Consider the following 19,439-nt stretch of genomic DNA (forward strand, 5'->3'; position numbering starts at 1 on the left):
TTATTCTTAAAACAGTTTTTTATAGAATACGACTCAACAATTATTATTTTAATACAACCATTTAATAATAGATGTCGCGTCACACATAATAAAAAAATTAATAGTTATCAATTAACCGATAATTAATTCCGTTTTAAATGATAATAAATTGCGTTAAATTTTTTAAATACGAAAGTATTTCCTAGAAAAACTTTTATTTTTATTACGTTTCTTTAATTAATTTTTAATGGAGAAATGTGGTGGTGGTAGATTGATGTGACGTTTGTTACAGAAAGTATGACGTTTTGTACTCGTTGATGAACTGTGGAGAAGTGCACGAGTGTAACTGCAACGAAAGTTGAAACTGAACGTTTTTTAAAGAAAATAAGAGGTTTTATTTCGTAACTCGTCTTGGTGGTCTTCGCAAATGATAAAAATTCAATAATTTAGATACGTTATTAGATTATCTTGAGTTTAGTTTTAAATTTAGGTCAGTTGTATATTTATTGTATATTTTTAGAAGTGCAACAAGAAATAAGTTAACAGGTAAGTTTTATAAGATTCATTTAATTAATTAATTAGTTTAAATTGTTGTTCTAATTAAAGCCGAATGCAACTAATTAGAAACGGTATTTATTTTTATGTAAACAAACCACGTTGGAATGTGTTATTATTTTATTCTAAGATTTCTTGTATGAACGATAAATTTATTTCAAGAAAAAAACTGTTGAGTTTATTTATTTAATGATAAGTCGAATTTTGATCGAAACGATTATAGTGCACTTTTGTGATTTCAAAGCGGAACTTGCACGTTTTCTATGCCCTACTTTCCGAGACGAATTTTTTTTTTATTTGCCGTCAACAAACAGAAAACTTTGAACTGTCCGTTTGGACTTTGCCCCCCGATCATTTTAATACAACGCACACCTCCTACCGCTGTGTTTATAAGCCTTTATGTTTACTTAGTGATAATTAAATTTATTTCTTTTTGATTCAATTAAAAAGAAAAATATTAACTCTTTTATAATCATTAATAATAAACTTATTGAAATAACGAAAAAATAAATAATTGTGGTATTGGAATGCAAAATAAACACTTACTACAAATGCGATATTATCTAATCACTTTTGATTATAGATTGTTGCGGATAATTATCTGATATTATAAAATGTGTCTAAACGTTGGATATATTGTTAATAAGTTGTTTTTTTAGTGCATTTAAACGAAAAACTAGAGAATGTGCGCAATTTAATTTGCGCACGTGTGGCCTCTGTTATGTGTTATCTTATTTGCACTTCCTTTACTTGGTCATATGCACTTTAGATATAGATTTTAATTAGAAACTCTCACAAAATAATATCTTGCAGGTTTTAAAGTTAGAGTCAATGTTGATAAAAAGTACTTGGATATTTCTCTAAATTTAAATGAAATTATTTTGTTACTACTTTGTGCAGATCTTTTTTACCTCTGAAACTTGCAGGATAAAATGATAATAATCCGATTTCTGTTAGTTGCAGAGTTTTGTAAAGTTTTGCCAGTGTCTAGAAACTCATTTCTAGACAGTATAACTCTTGTTGCTACTTTTTGCTCACTACCAAAGTGAGCATCATAGCTTTTTTCCAAATCGATTTTTTCTACAGTTAGAAATTTTAGCAAATTTTGGCAGAGTACAAGTCATTTCGTGTTTCTATTTAGTCCAGTGCATAAGTCAGCAAATAAAATTATATATACAGAGTGTCCCACAGCGTAACTGCAATAGCTTGGGTGATTTCAAGTCAAAAATGTCCCAAAACGCTATCATAACCTGTTGATTTTGTTATTATTAAAAAGTCCAGGTGGCCGTAAATGATAATTTGTTATTTATTGTTCCGCAGTTCCTTGGCCAGCAAAGTCACCAGACTTTAATCCCTTAGATTACTTTTTATAGAAGACTGAAAAGTTTAGTTTATGCAGAAAATATTGAAAATAGAGAACAACTAGTAGCTAGAATTATGGATGCCGCAGAAACTATTCGTGCTGATCCTGAGACTGTTAGAAGAGCTAGGTACCACTTCAATTCTAAGAAGAGCTAGACTATGTATACAGCAACTGGGTGGACATTTTGAGCAACTAATTCAAAAAAAAGCTGTTTCTTTTTAAATGGTCTACTACTACTTATTTAAAATTTCAACTGCTTTTTGCTCGGTTACGATAGCGTTTTGGGTCAAATCACCCCAGCAACGCACTCCCAAGCTATGGCAGTGACGTCGTGGGACACCTGTATAGTTTTTTGTATTTTTTCTTAAGTGCTTTTTGATGCAAAATCCTATCTCATCTCAAGCATAGATGTTGCCAGCGTTGAAGCAATAAATACCAATCTTTTTATTCATACAATGTTGTTTTATAGGATACAATAAACGTAGAGAGCTTTGGGAAAGGTTTACCTTTCAAAACTCGAATTACTGGCGTCTTTCAAGAAAATCCTAATTTGTTCTGCGCGAACTACATGTAATTTCTTTTGCATGCTACAACATTCTTCTCTCTGAATCCTGTTCACTTTTTATGTTATGCATTAATTATCAGATATCCTTACTTAGCACTTTAAGACTTTTGTCGCTCTATGATTTTTTGGATGTGTCCTCATTGGCTTCGAGTATTGTACTATCCCAAGCAAGAACATATTCTGTTTGAAATAGTCTGTCAGTTTCAACTGGATAGTTGACTATATTTAAATGATTATCTGTTAGGCATCGAAATGTTACGAAAACTATGTAGATCAGAAGTGCATTTTGCTAAAAATATATACTATAACGTATCTGTAATTTGGCAATACTACATTTAAGTTTTTGCCGTCTTTCTAGCCATATTATAGTTAGACCATCTTTATACTCTCCAATAAGTGTTCTGCATTTACCCCTTTTTGTGGATTTGTAATATTCTCGTGAATATAGTACAAAATGCGTACATTATTCGTTATTGTTGTAGTAGTTATTTTGTTAGTTAGCATAAAGATTTTGGCTATAAGTATTCCTAGCGGTCAAGGAGTAATTCGGAAGTGATATATCCCTGCTTCGGCCGCAAGTGACCTTGACTTGTTATAACTACATACAGGTGTCCCTTTAAGGGAACAGAACGGCTGTATCTCGACAACGGTAAGGCCCAAAGGTTTGGGAAAAAATCCTTATAGGTAAAGTGGGCAAGAGAAATAGCTGGAAATTATTTTGAAGTTCGTAATTCGACTTCTAGGTGGCTAACTGCCATAGAGAAACATAAAATTCCCGGTATCTCAGAAAGTTAGACGATGAGCTATAACTTTGACAATATCATTTAATAGCTTAGATAATACTGCATCGCTTTTGTTTTGCGATATTTCTCATATCTATCATAATAAGGGAGCGTTTTCAAATGTTTATATTTTAATATCTCCTGGACCATTCTCCCGATTTAAATATCTTTGGTCTTATTTGAAAGAGCATTTTCTGCTTTTTAAAAATATATTTTCAGTAAGACCATTTGGTTTAAAACAGATAAGATAGAGGGCCTTATCTGCAGCGATTGGCGTAGCGATTACAGGTAGCTGGCAACGTGTAGCCCATTCAGACATCTCTATAAATTCGTAAATCACATTGGTTCGCAATGAGATCCCACATTATCTGGGAACCCCGAAAACAATTGTCCATAAGATTCCTCAAGAGAATAATATGTATCTCCACCATATTGTTTTATCAGGCCTTAACAGATACCGATTATGATAACAGACTAAACTATTATCATTAACTTTTAAATATGAGTCGGGCAAATTCAAACTTTTTATCACAAATGCTATGGATGCATGAAGCATCTTTCAACAAGCTGATGTAAACTTGCATAATATGCATTCTTGGTTCGAGCAAAACCCACATTGCTTTCACCTCTTTATGTATGGGGTAGACTAAACGAACTGACTTTTCAAGAAAAACCAATTAATAACAAAATACTAAATGCCATTAGTAACGTGTACAGGGCTGAGGCTTAAACAGCATTTTTTTTCGTTGAAACTAGGTTAAATAAATGCTTCGAGATTTATGGAAGGCATTTATTAGGTGTCCCGTTTAGGCTATAATGGGACACCGGTATAGTCATGACCATGGTATCATGTTTTTGAGAACGCATGAAATAACGTACATGACGAGATCTTTCACATTAATTAATTAATGCGTTGCCTCGACCATAAGCGACTTGCCCTTTAATCTTGACCTTGAGACTGCTTCAGCAACACGCAATCTCGGATTGTTGCTGCTAAAATTTACGGCTGTAGCATACACTCCGTTTTTTTGAAAACTACATGAAGTATTCATGTGTATGCCGGAATCTTTCAGTTTTAATATGGCCTCGACCGAAACCGGCCTCACTTATCGCAAAACACTATTTTTTGAAAATGAGTGGTTAAGTTGCCGTGTACTCCAGATTTTGAGCTGCAAAAATTGGAAAGTGTTTGTAAAATATGAGTAAATAAGTAGTAAAAAGCTCGTGGTAGTATTTGGTTCACCAAAATAACAGCACCTTAAGATATGGTTGTGCTTTAAGAGTAAGCAGATTTTATACGACTTTAAAATCTCAAGTATTCCCAGTAGTTAAGCAGTAAGTTTAGTATCTTGAGGTTTTAATGTCATAGTTATAAATAATCCAGCGGTCCATTATTAAATTTACGTTGAGAGTGCACTACGTCGGCCGCAAGCTACCTATTTTAATGATGACCTTGAATTTTAAAATTGTAGCTGCAACTACTCCCGCCTTGGTACATTAATGTAATACTTATGGCTGAGGTATATACATATTCTTTTTGTAATTATACTAAACATTGATCTAAATCTTTGAATTTAGACATTGGTATACCTTGGTAGCAAGCAATTTGGGTTTTATGACCTTGAGATTTTAATATCCCTGTTGCAAGTATTCTTAGCAATTCAAGAATAACTCGGCGTTAAGATTGCATTATAAATAACAGTTATGGCTGAGCTGTATACAAATATTTATTATAATTTTACTAAATATTGAGTGATTTTAATTAAGACATTGTTAACATCTTGGCTTTACGTATGACCTTGAGGTATTAAAGTTGCGGTTAAGATTGCACTGCATCAGCCGTAAGCGACATCAATTTTAATGATGACCTTGAGTTTTAAAGTCATGGTAGCAAGTATTTCCAATAGTTGAGTAGCAAGTCAACATTTAGTTTTTTTATGAATCACATGGAATAGTAACATAATCTTTTGGTCTCAACTGCATAAAGGAATCCAACCCACTTATTAAGGAATCCACTCAACTAATTAAGTATTAAGTATACATAATTTATTTATCATTTGGCAACAATTTCGCAACACTCTGCAACTCTACTTCCCTAAAAATATTTTGACACCTGATATTATGATATGATATCTGAACATAATGTTTAAAATCAAAAACGTTATTGATACATAAACCGGATACCGAATAAAATTTCAAATTATCACATTGATTATAATGTTATTTACTTATGATATTTGTGTAATAATCAAGAAATGTATCGACGAAAACAATTTTGTCTCCGAGATAATATAACACTTACGTCAACCAATTTTTTTTAATGTATAAACAACATTTTTGTCGTATCAGAAACAAAAATGAAAATATTCCTTTTGACGGCAAAGCAGCTCTATTTTTTTTTTTCTATTTTTTTAATAATTCAAGTTCAAAGACCAAAGGTTAAACGGTTAAAAATTATTATTCAATTTTTGAACCGTTTATTTCTCTATTTTTCTTCAAATCGTTTTCACAAAAACAATTTCACATTAAAAATAATTATTCTGATTAATTAACATATTTAATCTAAATGACTTTACATTTTCACAAACACTTTCAACGAAAGTAACATGAATAATAATTACGTTTTAATGACTTAATACGCACAATGAAAAAATAAAAGAAACCACGTTTTATTAGAAACCAGTTTTTATTATGAAATGCGGAATTTATTTATCAATAAAAATTTTATATAATGAAATAAATAAATTGCGTAATCGATATACGTGTGTATTTTTTTTGTATGATTCAATTGGCGAGCCCACCCGTTAGACACCGAGTATTAAACATGTCGAGATAACGTTTTTGATGCAATAAAATTGGAGTGTCTGTGAGTTCGTGGGGGCCAGCCTTGTGTAGTGCGTATGTTTACTCGAATTTTTGCCTTTACGAATCGATACCATCGGAACTTTGCACCGCCGGCCGTAATCCGATGATAACGCATCTGTCGAGACGTTTTATTAATAAACACATAATATAAATACAGGTAGATTATTTCGGGTAAATTCATTTTTGAAATTTTTTTATTAGAGGCGGGCGAAGCTAGAAGAAATTATAACTAAAGAGAAACCATGGCGGAAGCTCATCAAGCCGTTGCTTTTTCTTTTGCCATCACCCACGAGGGATGGGATGTTAATTTTGATAGAGAGGTACTCAATCTTGTCTTCCAATCAGGAATTAGATCATGGAAGAAGAGAGTTGCTCGATTTATGGTAAGTAAAATTTTTTTTGATTTAGTGTTCAATTAATTTTTCCTGGCCATTATCACCGAATCAGATACATTCTGGTTCAATCCGAATGTTTGTAGTTCTAGGTCTAGTGTTAATTCGACTTTTAGTTCAATAAAAATATACAACCACCTGACTTTGAATAATAACTAAAACTAGAACATTCAGGTTTTTGAATCTTTAGACGCATGGCTAAACCTGAATGTTTCTAGTTTTGTCTTCCTAGTGACCAAATCATCCACGGAAAAATAACTGTTTAGCAACTTCCGTTTCCATGATAAATTTGATCGATCATGAAATGTTACGAGTTCAAGTGGTCTACGAATTTCTGGTCCTTTTCCATGCTGCCAGATCACAAAGTTGTCATCTACGTAACGAAACCGAATGATACTCCCCATTTATAAAGGTGGCGCAAGAAATTTAATCGCCAACTATAGACTATAACTATAGCCTCAAAAGTCTTTGAACGTCTTATCTATGTTTAATGTCAAATCATCCTTAATCCTTGAACAACATGGCTTTTTTCAAATATTGCTTTCTCAAAAACTAAAAGTTATTTTTCAAAACGGCTTTTTGCATTAAAAAGAGGACAATTTAATTAATAATTGTTGATATTTCCACAAGGACCCTTCAAGAAATTAATTTTATAGCGAATTTTTAAAATTATCGATGAAAATTGCAACATTGAAAATTTTATCAAAACTTCAAATATTGTTTTCTCAAAAACTAAAAGTTATTTTTCAAAACGGGTTGGTTCATTGGAAAGGAGACTCTTTTATTAACACTTTGGGAAATTTTCATACTCATATTTCAAGAAATGGATTTTATACGAATTTTTAAAACTTAATCGGTGAAAATGGCAAAATTCGAAAAAATTATTGATCATTTCAAAAATTTATTTCTCAAAAACTAAAAGCGATTTTTCAAAACGGCTTGTTGCATTGAAAAGAGGATACTTTTATTAATAATTGGTGATATTTCCACAAGGATTCTTCAAGAAATTAATTTTATACCGAATTTTGAAAATTATCGATGAAAATTGCAACATCGAAAATTTTATCAAAACTTCAAATATTGTTTTCTCAAAAACTAAAAGTTATTTTTCAAAACGGGTTGGTTCATTGGAAAGAGGACACTTTTATTAACACTTTGGAAAATTTTCATACCAACATTCCAAGAAATCGATTTTATACGAATTTTTAAAACTTAATCTGCGAAAATTGCAAAATTCGAAAAAATTGTCGATTTTAAAAAAATTTTTTTTCTCAAGAACTGAAAGTGATTTCTCAAAACGGCTTTTTGCATTAAAAAGAAGATACCTTAATTAACAATTGGTGATATTTCCGCAAGGATTCTTCAAAAAATTAATTTTATAGCGAATTTTGAAAATTATCGATGAAAATTGCAATATCGAAAATTTTAGCAAAACTTCAAATATTGTTTTCTCAAAAACTAAAAGTTATTGTTCAAAACGGGTTGGTTCATTGGAAAGGGGACTCTTTTATTAACACTTTGGGACATTTTCATACTCATATTTCAAGAAATGGATTTTATACGAATTTTTAAAACTTAATCGGTGAAAATTGCAAAATTCGAAAAAATTGTTGATTATTTCAAAAATTTATTTCTCAAAAACTAAAAGCGATTTTTCAAAACGGTTTGTTGCATTAAAAAGAGGATAATTTAATTAATAATTGGTGATATTTCCACAAGGATTCTTCAAAAAATTAATTTTATAGCGAATTTTGAAAATTATCGATGAAAATTGCAATATCGAAAATTTTATCAAAACTTCAAATATTGTTTTCTCAAAAACTAAAAGTTATTGTTCAAAACGGGTTGGTTCGTTGGAAAGGGGACTCTTTTATTAACACTTTGGGAAATTTTCATACTCATATTTCAAGAAATGGATTTTATACGAATTTTTAAAACTTAATCGGTGAAAATGGCAAAATTCGAAAAAATTGTTGATCATTTCAAAAATTTATTTCTCAAAAACTAAAAACGATTTTTCAAAAAGGTTTGTTGCATTTAAAAGAGGACACTTTAATTAATAATTGGTGATATTTCCAAAGGATCCTTCAAGAAATTAATTTTATACCGATTTTTGAAAATTTTCGATGAAAATTGCAACATCGAAAATTTTATCAATACTTCAAATATTGTTTTCTCAAAAACTAAAAGTTATTTTTCAAAACGGGTAGGTTCATTGGAAAGAGGACACTTTTATTAACACTTTGGGAAATTTTCATACTCATAGTCCAAGAAGTGGATTTTATACGAATTTTTAAAACTTAATCGGCGAAAATTGCAAAATTCGAAAAAATTGTTTATTTCAAAAATTTATTTCTCAAAAACTAAAAGCGATTTTTCAAAAAGGCTTGTTGCATTTTCTGCTCATATTGATTATATCATATATGGTGGTTCTACATCGAAACTTACAAAGATATCTTGAGGATCTAACTTCATATTTATGATTGATTCACAAAAAACGTAGAATCTCTGACATATGATTTTTGTTTTACTTGTAAAAGGAGGCAGAACCATTAGCAAGGAGTTTTTCCAACGGGTACGTTGCAGAATTTATGGCACTGACAATATTTAGGTTCTAGATAATCCATAAATTTTTGATGATACTAGGCCCTGTACAAACAAACTTCTCTGTTATTCTGCTGGAATTTGCCCTGATTGTGAGTTGGACTGGATCCAAAAGGTTCGTCATCTTGTCCATGACGATGGAGAAGATAATATTCTTCCCTGCCCATGACGATGGCAATATGGAATCCAGTCCCAACGGATTACCAGGCATTTTGATTGTCAAGTGTGCCCCTGAACTAGCTAATCCAGTTTATATTATTTTTTTGTTGTTGAGTAAAAAAAAGCGTATGTTCTTCCTATCTATGAGCCTGGAAGTAGGAACCTTGTCACTAATTATCACCCTATTTCCATTTTTTCGATATTATGTAAAGTTTTTGAAAAAATCGTTTATCAAAATTTTATAAACAACAAGATGGCTTTCTTCGTGGCCGATCTCTAGAGACTGCTCTGGTATCCTGCACAAATTACATTCAAACTTGCATGAACGAAAATTGCCAAGTCGATGCTATTTGTGTTGATTTTAGCAAAGCTTCTGACAAGCTGCATCATGGGGTACTCCAGGCCAAACTAGATAAATTTAACCTTTTCTTATTCACTTCTGATTGGCAAAGGTTACAAATTGATCAAGACAGATTACAAAATTATTGCTCAACAAATTTTCTTTACTTACATTACAACAAATGCAATCAAATAGTGTTCAGCAAAAAAAGTTACGTAGTGATTTTCACTTATTGGCCTTGGACCAGGACACCTAAATGCATCTTTGCATTATCCTGTTAAGAAATTACTCTCATACGAGTAAAGTATGATATAAACTAAACAATTTGCCAAACAACTTTTATATTATGATTAATTTTCATTGATTTTTACAGAATAGCATTCACAATGGAGTATATCCAGCTCATTTATGGACGCTATGGTTAACCATGTCAGTGGTGGTCGCAATCCACTTTTCAGGTTTTAAAGTGCCTTATGATTTAGTGGCCAAAATAATGCCTTTTCTTCCTGGGTATGAATCAATTTCCCAATTATATTTAATTAATAATTTGGTAAATTTTTTTAGAACCAGTACAAAGTGGCAAATAATAGGTAGCGCAATTGTAGCGGGATTAATGTGGTTAACCGTTATTTACACCGTTAGATATACTCTGAAATTACTTCTCATGTACAAGGGATGGATGTACGAAGCCCGGGGGAAAGGCTCAAAAATGAGCAACAAATCCAAATTGTGGTTATTAGCCGTTCATTTATTGAGCGGAAAGAACCCTAAACTTTACAGTCTGCAAGGATCACTGCCCAAGTTACCTTTACCTTCCGTTCATGATACAATGCAAAGAGTTAGTTATAATTTTCTTAATTAATTTTTAAATACATCCTTATTTTTTAGTATTTAAGATCAGCTCGTCCATTATTAGACGATGAAAACTACGAAAAAATGGTTAAATTAGCCGCAGAATTTGAATCTGGTATAGCAGTAAAACTCCAACGTTATCTCATATTAAAATCTTGGTTCTCTAGTAACTACGTATCCGATTGGTGGGAAGAATACGTTTATTTACGTAGTAGATCGCCTTTAATGATCAGTTCGAATTTTTACGGTGTCGATGCGATTAAATTACAGCCGACAACGAAACCGGCGGCGCGTGCCGCATCTACAATTCACTCGTGCCTTATTTATCGACGCCTAGTTGAACGACAAGAACTTGAACCAATTCTAATCCACAAATGCGTCCCACTTTGTTCGTGGCAATACGAAAGGATTTTTAATACAACCAGAATTCCGGGAATCGAAAGCGATAAAATTCAACATTGGTCCGATTCAAATCATATCGTTGTTTATCATAAAGGAAGATATTTTAAAGTTATTATTTATAAAGGACGAATTTTAAAACCAAGAGAAATTCAAACGTAATATGATTTTGTTAATTAATTAATTAAATAATTATATGTATAATTAATTTGTAGACAAATTCAACAAGTTCTTGATGATACCTCCCTCCCACAAAAAGGCGAAGAAAAATTGGCTGCTTTAACAGCGGGGGAGAGGACACATTGGGCGCAAGTTAGACGTAGTTTATTTAATAAAGGTGTCAACAAGATATCTTTGGATCTTATTGAGAAAGCTGCTTTTGTGGTGACTTTGGATGATGTGCCTTATGTTTATGATAAGGTATTTTGGATTATTTTATTTATTAATTTTTTTTAATTGTAATTTTTATTTCCAGAAAAATCCCTCCAAATTGGATGAATATGGAAAAATTTTGTTGCATGGTAAAGGGTATGATAGATGGTTTGATAAATCATTTACTTTATGCATTGGAAACAATGGAAAGGTAAATCTTAAATTTTGTTTTTTAACATCTGTATATATCTTTACTTTGTGGACGAATATCTTTGGATGTTTTGATCAAATTAAAATCTTATTGTGTTCCTTCATATATGAACGTATGGTTTGCAAGCTGTTTAAATGTATATGGGCTACCAAATCCTGCATATATTACGTGGGTCTTTATAAATATTCTAATAATGCTTTTACCAGGCTGATTATTAATGCTGTAAAAATTCATGCTGTAAAAATCATTGGCATAATATCCACAACATATACTATAACAAAAATGATAACAATTTGAGGCAAACATCTAAATGTTGATCCCATTTAGTTTTCAAGTTGTACATCAACTAGATAAATTGATTTTGACAAATACTAATGCAAAACATTAATAATATTATTCACTAATTATCCTTGATCTATTGGTTTAAGGAGCAAAATGGCACTTAATTATTAGTGCTGAGATAGGCAGGTGCATTATGTAGTAGGAGAATAGCTTTCATTTTATCAGGAGATAGCTGGAACATATCCTCCTGATATTATTAGTACTCCAAGTTTTATTGTTTATGTCACTTATGTCAATGCCTTACTAATTTTCTTCTTTTTTATTACTTCTTGATTCCTAATTCTTCTTGTATTGTTTGGATTGGGTTGAACCTGCATTGTATAGCTATAAATATTATTTTGAGACTCATACATTATTTCTTGTTATCGTCAGTTTAATAAATGATTTATCAAAAAGTTCTACAAAACATTTAAACGGAGGTTTATGCCGCAAAATCTTAAGAAGATGACATTAATGGAGTTAAACATTAACCTTTTGTCACTATCTCCAAAGAAAATCAACTAAATCGCACAACAAGACATCACAACACCTCACCAAGCCACCCAAATTAAACCAAAATAATACCTAATCTGAAGTCAGAAAATAATTCAACTCCAACACAAGCCAATCTAACTCTAAAGTAACTCAAAGAAATTCAAGTAAAAGGCAAGCTAACCATCATACAAGCCAAACAACGCCAAACCAACCCAACCTCAAAGTAAGTCAATCCAAACATAAATCAAGGCAACCCAACTCATTGTAATTCAAATTTGACACATGGTTGGGTTGGATTGCTTTAGAAACAGCCCAATCAGAAAGCAAATCAAACTAGTTCTAGAGAACGTTAACCAGAAAGTAATCCAACTCCAAACCAAGCTAATCCAACTCTATAGGAACTAAGCTATAAAATAATCTTAATTCAAAATAACCAATTTAACTCTAAACTAACTCAACCACAAAGGAATTCAACTAAGAGGCCAGCTAATTATTATACAAGCCAAACAATGACAAACCAATCCAACCTAACTCTAAAGCAAATCGATTCAACCTCAAAGTAAGTCAATCCTAACATAGATCAAGACAACCCAACTCATTGTAATTCAAATTTGACACATGGTTGGGTTGGATTGCTTTAGAAAATTCCAATTCAGAAACCAAATCAAGCTAGTTCTAGAGCAAGCTAACCAGAAAGTAATCCAACTCCAAACCAAGCTAGCCCAACCCTATAGGAACTAAGCCATAAATTAATCCTACTTCCAAACAAGCAATCTAACTCTAAAGTAACTTAACCATAAAGTAATTCAACTAAGAGGCAAGCTAACAATCGTACAAAGCAATCAACGCCAAACTAATCCAACCTAACTGTATAGCAAATCGACTCAATCTCAAAGTAAGTCAATCCAATCATAAATCAAGGCAACCCAACTCATTGTAATTTAAATTTGACACATGGTTGGGTTGGATTGCTTTAAAAAATCCCAATTCAGAAAGGAAATCAAGCTAGTTCTAGAGCAAGTTAACCAGAAAGTAATCCAACTCCAAACCAAGCTAGCCCAACCCTATAGGAACTAAGCCATAAATTAATCCTACTTCCAAACAAGCAATCTAACTCTAAAGTAACTTAACCACAAAGTAATTCAACTAAGAGGCAAGCTAACAATCATACAAAGCAATCAACGCGAAACTAATCCAACCTAACTGTATAGTAAATCGACTCAATCTCAAAGCAAGTCAATCCAATCATAAAACAAGGCAACCCAACTCATTGTAATTCAAATTTGACACATGGTTGGGTTGGATTTCTTTAGAAAATCGCAGTTCAGAAAGCAAATCAAGCTAGCTCAAGAGCAAGTTAACCAGAAAGTAATCCAACTCCAAACCAAGCTAATCCAACCCTATAGGTATTAAGCGACAAAATAATCCTACTACTTAAAAACAAGCCAATCTAACTCTAAAGTAACTCAACCACAAAGGAATTCAACTAAGATTCAAGCTAATCATCATACAAGCCAAACAACGCCAAACTAATCCAACCTAACTCTATAGCAAATCGGCTCAACCTCAAAATAAGTCAATCCAAATATAAATCAGGCAACCCAACTTATTATAATTCAAATTTGACACATGGTTGGGTTGGATTGCTTTAAAAAATCCCAATTCAGAAAGCAAATCAAGCTAGTTCTAGAGTTAGTTAACCAGAAAGTAATCCAACTCCAAACTAAGCTAGCCCAACCCTATAGGAACTAAGCCATAAATTAATCCTACTTCCAAACAAGTCAATCTAACTCTGAAGTAACTCAACCACAAAGTAATTCAACTAAGAGGCAAGCTAACCATCATACAAAGCAATCAACGCCAAACTAATCCAACCTAACTGTATAGCAAATCGACTCAATCTCAAAGTAAGTCTATCCAATCATAAATCAAGGCAACCCAACTCATTGTAATTCAAATTTGACACATGGTTGGGTTGGATTGCTTTAAAAAATTCCAATTCAGAAACCAAATCAAGCTAGTTCTAGAGCAAGCTAACCAGAAAGTAATCCAACTCCAAACCAAGCTAGCCCAACCCTATAGGAACTAAGCCATAAATTAATCCTACTTCCAAACAAGCCAATCTAACTCTAAAGTAACTTAACCACAAAGTAATTCAACTAAGAGGCAAGCTAACAATCATACAAAGCAATCAACGCAAAACTAATCCAACCTAACTGTATAGCAAATCGACTCAATCTCAAAGTAAGTTAATCCAATCATAAATCAAGGCAACCCAACTTATTGTAATTCAAATTTGACACATGGTTGGGTTGGATTTCTTTAGAAAATCGCAGTTCAGAAAGCAAATCAAGCTAGCTCAAGAGCAAGTTAACCAGAAAGTAATCCAACTCCAAACCAAGCTAATCCAACCCTATAGGAATTAAGCGACAAAATAATCCTACTACTTAAAAACAAGCCAATCTAACTCTAAAGTAACTCAACCACTAAGATTCAAGCTAATCATTATACAAGCCAAACAACGCCAATCTAATCCAACCTAACTCTATAGCAAATCGACTCAACCTCAAAGTAAGTCAATCCAAACATAAATCAAGGCAACCCAACTCACTGTAATTCAAATTTGAAACATGGTTGGGTTCTATAGCTTTAGAAAATCTCAATTCAGAAAACAAATCAAGCTAGTTCTAGACTCATTCTAGAGCAAGTTAATCAGCAAGTAATCCAACTGCAAACCAAGTTAACCCAACCCTAAGCCACAAAATACTCCTACTCCAAAACTAGTCAATCTAATTCTAAAGTAACTCAACTATAAAGTAACTAGTTCATATATATTCATCCACAAAGTAAAACGTTCTGATTTAAATTTATTAATTATCTTTACTTAAATTTTCCTTTCTTATTATTAGGTTGGATTCAACGCTGAACATTCGTGGTAAGACACCATTAACAAATTTTCTCATTTAAATTTACTAATTTAATAATTGCTGCCAAAATAGAATAAATTCTCGCAGTTTTGAGCTACTAGAAAATAAGTTTAGGTGTGTTATAGGGGAGATGCAGCCGTAATGTCGCATATATGGGAATTAGTGGTGACCAATGAAGCAACAATGGTTCGGTAAAGCATTCAAAACAACAATACCGATAATTTTTTCTTTTTATAACCATGTACATAAAGTAGAGCACTCGTTTAGAAAGGTTTTGCCTTCGACGCCAGAACTGCCATTCTATCAACTTTATTCTTGCACTTTCTTTTCGGATTTAACCTTTTTTAATTTTATTTTATTATTTAATTTTTTTGTTTATTTGTGTTCTTGGTTGAGGTTAACACGATTTTCTTTTCCGGTACGCGTCCTAAAGGGCTGACGCCGCAGTCTTGACTCACATGTGGGAGCACGTCATCTGTGACGATCTTGAAAATCGGTAAATCATCATCAACAAGCTTTTTTCTTTTTGTCTTACTTCTAATTCAAAAAAAAATATATCCATATAAAGCATTAATTTTATATTTTCTAATTTAACAATATCTAAAAAGGCTTGAAATGGATATATTTATATTTTAGTTTCTTTTTTTGTTATCACACTTTCCTATCTATTAGCTTAAATCTATCCGCTTCGTAGCTTTCGATTTCATAACAACCAAATAAAACTTAAAAAAAAAATAATTTATTCCTTTTAGATATAATTCAAATGGTGACACAGTTGGTGAATGTGAAATTACACCCCCAACCCCAATTCGTTTACAATGGGACATCAAAGACGAAGCTGAAAATATAATTAATATAGCTGCTGATAACGCTTTAAAATTAATCAACGACGTCGATTTAAGGATATTCGTCCATGATCATTATGGAAAAGGTTTTATGAAGAAATGTAGAGTAAGTCCAGATGCGTACATTCAAATGGCTTTACAGTTGGCGTATTACCGCGATGCGGGGAGATTTAGTTTAACTTACGAGGCTAGTATGACGCGGTTATTCAGGGAAGGGCGCACTGAAACCGTTCGACCTTGCACCATTGAATCATCAGCGTGGGTTAAAGCTATGGAGGATAAGAATTGTTCGAATGATGAAAGAGTGAGGTTGTTATGGGCTGCTTGCAATAATCACCAGGTGAATTAAAACATTAAATCTTCGTATTAGTATTTAATTTTTTAATTTTTAGTCGGCGTATCAAGATGCTATGTGTGGAAAAGGGATCGACAGACATCTATTTTGTCTCTACGTTATATCGAAATATCTCGAACTAGAGTCTCCTTTCTTACAAAAAGTATTAAGCGAACCGTGGAGGTTATCAACATCCCAAACACCACATGGACAAACATCCCGAATGGATTTACAAAAATATCCTGATTGTATTTCAGCTGGTGGAGGATTTGGGCCTGTAGCTGATGATGGATATGGAGTTTCTTACATTATAGCTGGAGAAGATATGATTTTCTTCCATATTTCTCATAAAAGAAGCAGCACGCAAACGGTAAATTTAAAAATAAAAACGTTTGCAACGTTTTAAATCCAATTTTATTTTTAGGATTGTCACAGGTTTGCGAAAAAGATCGAAACTGCTTTATCTGATATGAAACAGCTCTTCCTTAACGTAAAAGCAGCGAATGGAACCAATTAATTAATTAATTATTTAGGTGATAAGAATTTGGTATATGGTTCTTTAATTAAGTTTAAATTTGGAATGAATAAAAAATGTACATATCGGCCGATCATTAATAAATTTAAATAATAAACTCCGCACAAGGACTTTAAAAAAAAAATAACGAATAAAAGCATTTAATGAATATTTTAATACATCCTTTATAGGGTTTAATCAAGTGCAAAGTCAATGCAATGTTATTCTGTATTTTATATTAATTATTGTTATTAATTTATAGTTTCTCATTATTTAGAACCCCCTTTTTTTAATCGAGCGACTTTGTTAATTTTTCTTCTATAATACTATGCTGTTTGTTTGAATAATAAAGGATTTGATTCTAATAAAATTTGATAGAAACTACAAAAATAATCTTTTTTAATTCTTTTTTACCTAATAATATTATAACCTATCAATTCTTCTTAAATACCAGGGATATAAACTTGATGTCTGGGTTTATATAACCCTTTTACCACCAATACAAATTTTCTTGTATCAGTTTCTCTTCAAATGAGGTAGTCCAATTAAACAAAAAATCCAATCTTGCACAAAAAATAAAAAAGCATTCTTAAAACTCTAACGTCATTAATAGCCAAAAGTAAACTAACATTATATGGAGGAAAAATACCATCCCTTCTCAACCAGCCAAAATAATGTGATTAAGATCACAAAATTCTTCGCAACTGCAATTTGGAAAATCCACCATACCAATCCTATACATATGTGCAGGAAACATGCCGTGTCCCCCCACTCTCAGGCGATTAATTGTAGATATCATATGCTTAGATTCTGAAGACAATAGCTTATACCATGCCTACTCTCCGACATCCCTCTTAATCAACCACAAAGCTCTGCCTATAAAATCTGCGACTATCGTCCCAATCCCGCTGCCATAAATTCAAACTATATCTCTTTAGTTCGTAGAAAATGTAACTAACATTGACTTCTACCGCCAGACTATCGGCCATCTCATTTCCGATAATCCCCGCATGACCAGGAATCCAAGTCAACTCAATCTTCAGATTTTCTGCTGTAGACTGCTAGTTAAGTTCTTTGATATTATTCACCAGATAATATACTTTCGTCTTCCTTCACATGGTCACCTTCAATGCACGCTTAAAAGGGGGCGCTGGCGCCCTTTTTAATGTTTTCTCCAACAATATCTTATCTTTCTTTTGCAATATTTAGACCTGTCAGCAGTAGCTAGTCTTCAGAAAGCAGTATTTAGTCTCCAGAAAGCAATTTTAGTCTTTAGAAAGCAGTATTTAGTGTTCCAGATGCTGTATTTAGACCTGTCGCAGTATCTAGTCTTCAGAAAGCAGTATTTAGTCTTCTAGAAGCAGTATCTAGTCTTCTGCCAAAGTTATGTATGTTTTCTCCAAAATATTTTATCTTTCTTTTGCAGTATTTAGACCTGTCAGCAGTAGCTAGTCTTCAGAAAGCAGTATTTAGTCTCCACAAAGCAATTTCAGTCTTTAGAAAGCAGTATTTAGTGTTCCAGACGCTGTATTTAGATCTGTCGGCAGTATCTAGTCTTCAGAAAGCAGTATTTAGTCTTCTAGAAGCAGTATCTAGTCTTCTGCCAAAGTTATGTATGTTTTCTCCAAAATATTTTATGTTTCTTTTGCAGTATTTAGACCTGTTAGCAGTATCTAGTCTTCAGAAAGCAGTATTTAGTCTCCACAAAGCAATTTTAGTCTTTAGAAAGCAGTATTTAGTGTTCCAGATGCTGTATTTAGACCTGTCGGCAGTATCTAGTCTTCAGAAAGCAGTATTTAGTCTTCTAGAAGCAGTATCTAGTCTTCTGCCAAAGTTATGTATGTTTTCTCCAAAATATTTTATCTTTCTTTTGCAGTATTTAGACCTGTCAGCAGTATCTAATCTTCAGAAAGCAGTATTTAGTCTCCACAAAGCAATTTTAGTCTTTAGAAGGCAGTATTTAGTGTTCCAGACGCTGTATTTAGACCTGTCGGAAGTATCTAGTCTTCAGAAAGCAGTATTTAGTCTTCTAGAAGCAGTATCTAGTCTTCTGCCAACGTTATGTATGTTTTCTCCAACAATATCTTATCTTTCTTTTGCAGTACTTAGACCTGTCAGCAGTATCTAGTCTTCAGAAAGCAGTATTTAGTCTCCACAAAGCAATTTTAGTCTTTAGAAAGCAGTATTTAGTGTTCCAGATGCTGTATTTAGACCTGTCGGCAGTATCTAGTCTTCAGAAAGCAGTATTTAATCTTCCAGAGCAGTATCTAGTCTTCAGAAAGCAGTATTTAATTTTTTAGAAGCAGTATCTAGTCTTCTGCCAACGTTATGTATGTTTTGTTCTTGATACTGACAGCTACTTCATTCTGGGTGTCTATCATCATCTTTTTGGGATGATTCTCTTATTATCTATACGGATCTTGTACCACCCGGTACCTCATTTCTGCAGCTGTTACCTTGCTTTTGTGCTTATCCTGCATTGGCAAAGTTTCCGTATTGGTGATTTCCTGTCCTGTGCAATAACAAGACAAGTCCATTGGTTTCTTGTACATATTCTTCGCATTC

The 19,439-nt window shown here is 32.6% G+C and overlaps 1 protein-coding gene across 4 annotated transcripts; it reads left to right on the forward strand.

Annotated features, from left to right (window-relative positions):
- Positions 1-285: 285 nt before the first annotated feature.
- On the forward strand, positions 286-17,267 carry LOC111419754 (carnitine O-palmitoyltransferase whd). Of its 4 annotated transcripts, XM_071194700.1 has the most exons (13): positions 286-525; positions 6,311-6,492; positions 9,978-10,114; positions 10,169-10,442; positions 10,493-11,013; positions 11,071-11,275; positions 11,331-11,438; positions 15,164-15,189; positions 15,307-15,372; positions 15,615-15,677; positions 15,934-16,366; positions 16,419-16,730; positions 16,785-17,267. In XM_071194700.1, the coding sequence occupies exons 2-13, from the start codon at positions 6,352-6,354 to the stop codon at positions 16,875-16,877; spliced, it is 2,379 nt and encodes a 792-aa protein (XP_071050801.1). In that variant the 5' UTR covers positions 286-525; positions 6,311-6,351; the 3' UTR covers positions 16,878-17,267. The 4 variants fall into 4 exon arrangements, with proteins under 4 accessions (XP_071050801.1, XP_022908384.2, XP_022908386.2 ...); XM_023052616.2 differs by lacking the exon at positions 15,615-15,677; XM_023052618.2 differs by lacking the exon at positions 15,307-15,372.
- The last annotated feature ends 2,172 nt before the right edge of the window (positions 17,268-19,439 follow it).

Source organism: Onthophagus taurus, chromosome 1, assembly GCF_036711975.1.
Source record: "Onthophagus taurus isolate NC chromosome 1, IU_Otau_3.0, whole genome shotgun sequence".
Taxonomy (NCBI): domain Eukaryota; kingdom Metazoa; phylum Arthropoda; class Insecta; order Coleoptera; family Scarabaeidae; genus Onthophagus; species Onthophagus taurus.

Bases quoted from the DNA above. Each gene is read 5' to 3' on its own strand.
- LOC111419754 (XM_071194700.1), top strand. From the start codon at position 6,352: ATGGCGGAAGCTCATCAAGCCGTTGCTTTTTCTTTTGCCATCACCCAC. The intron at 11,439-15,163 runs GTAAATCTTAAA...TCTTATTATTAG, and splicing joins GCATTGGAAACAATGGAAAG to GTTGGATTCAACGCTGAACA. The intron at 16,367-16,418 runs GTGAATTAAAAC...TTTAATTTTTAG, and splicing joins CTGCTTGCAATAATCACCAG to TCGGCGTATCAAGATGCTAT.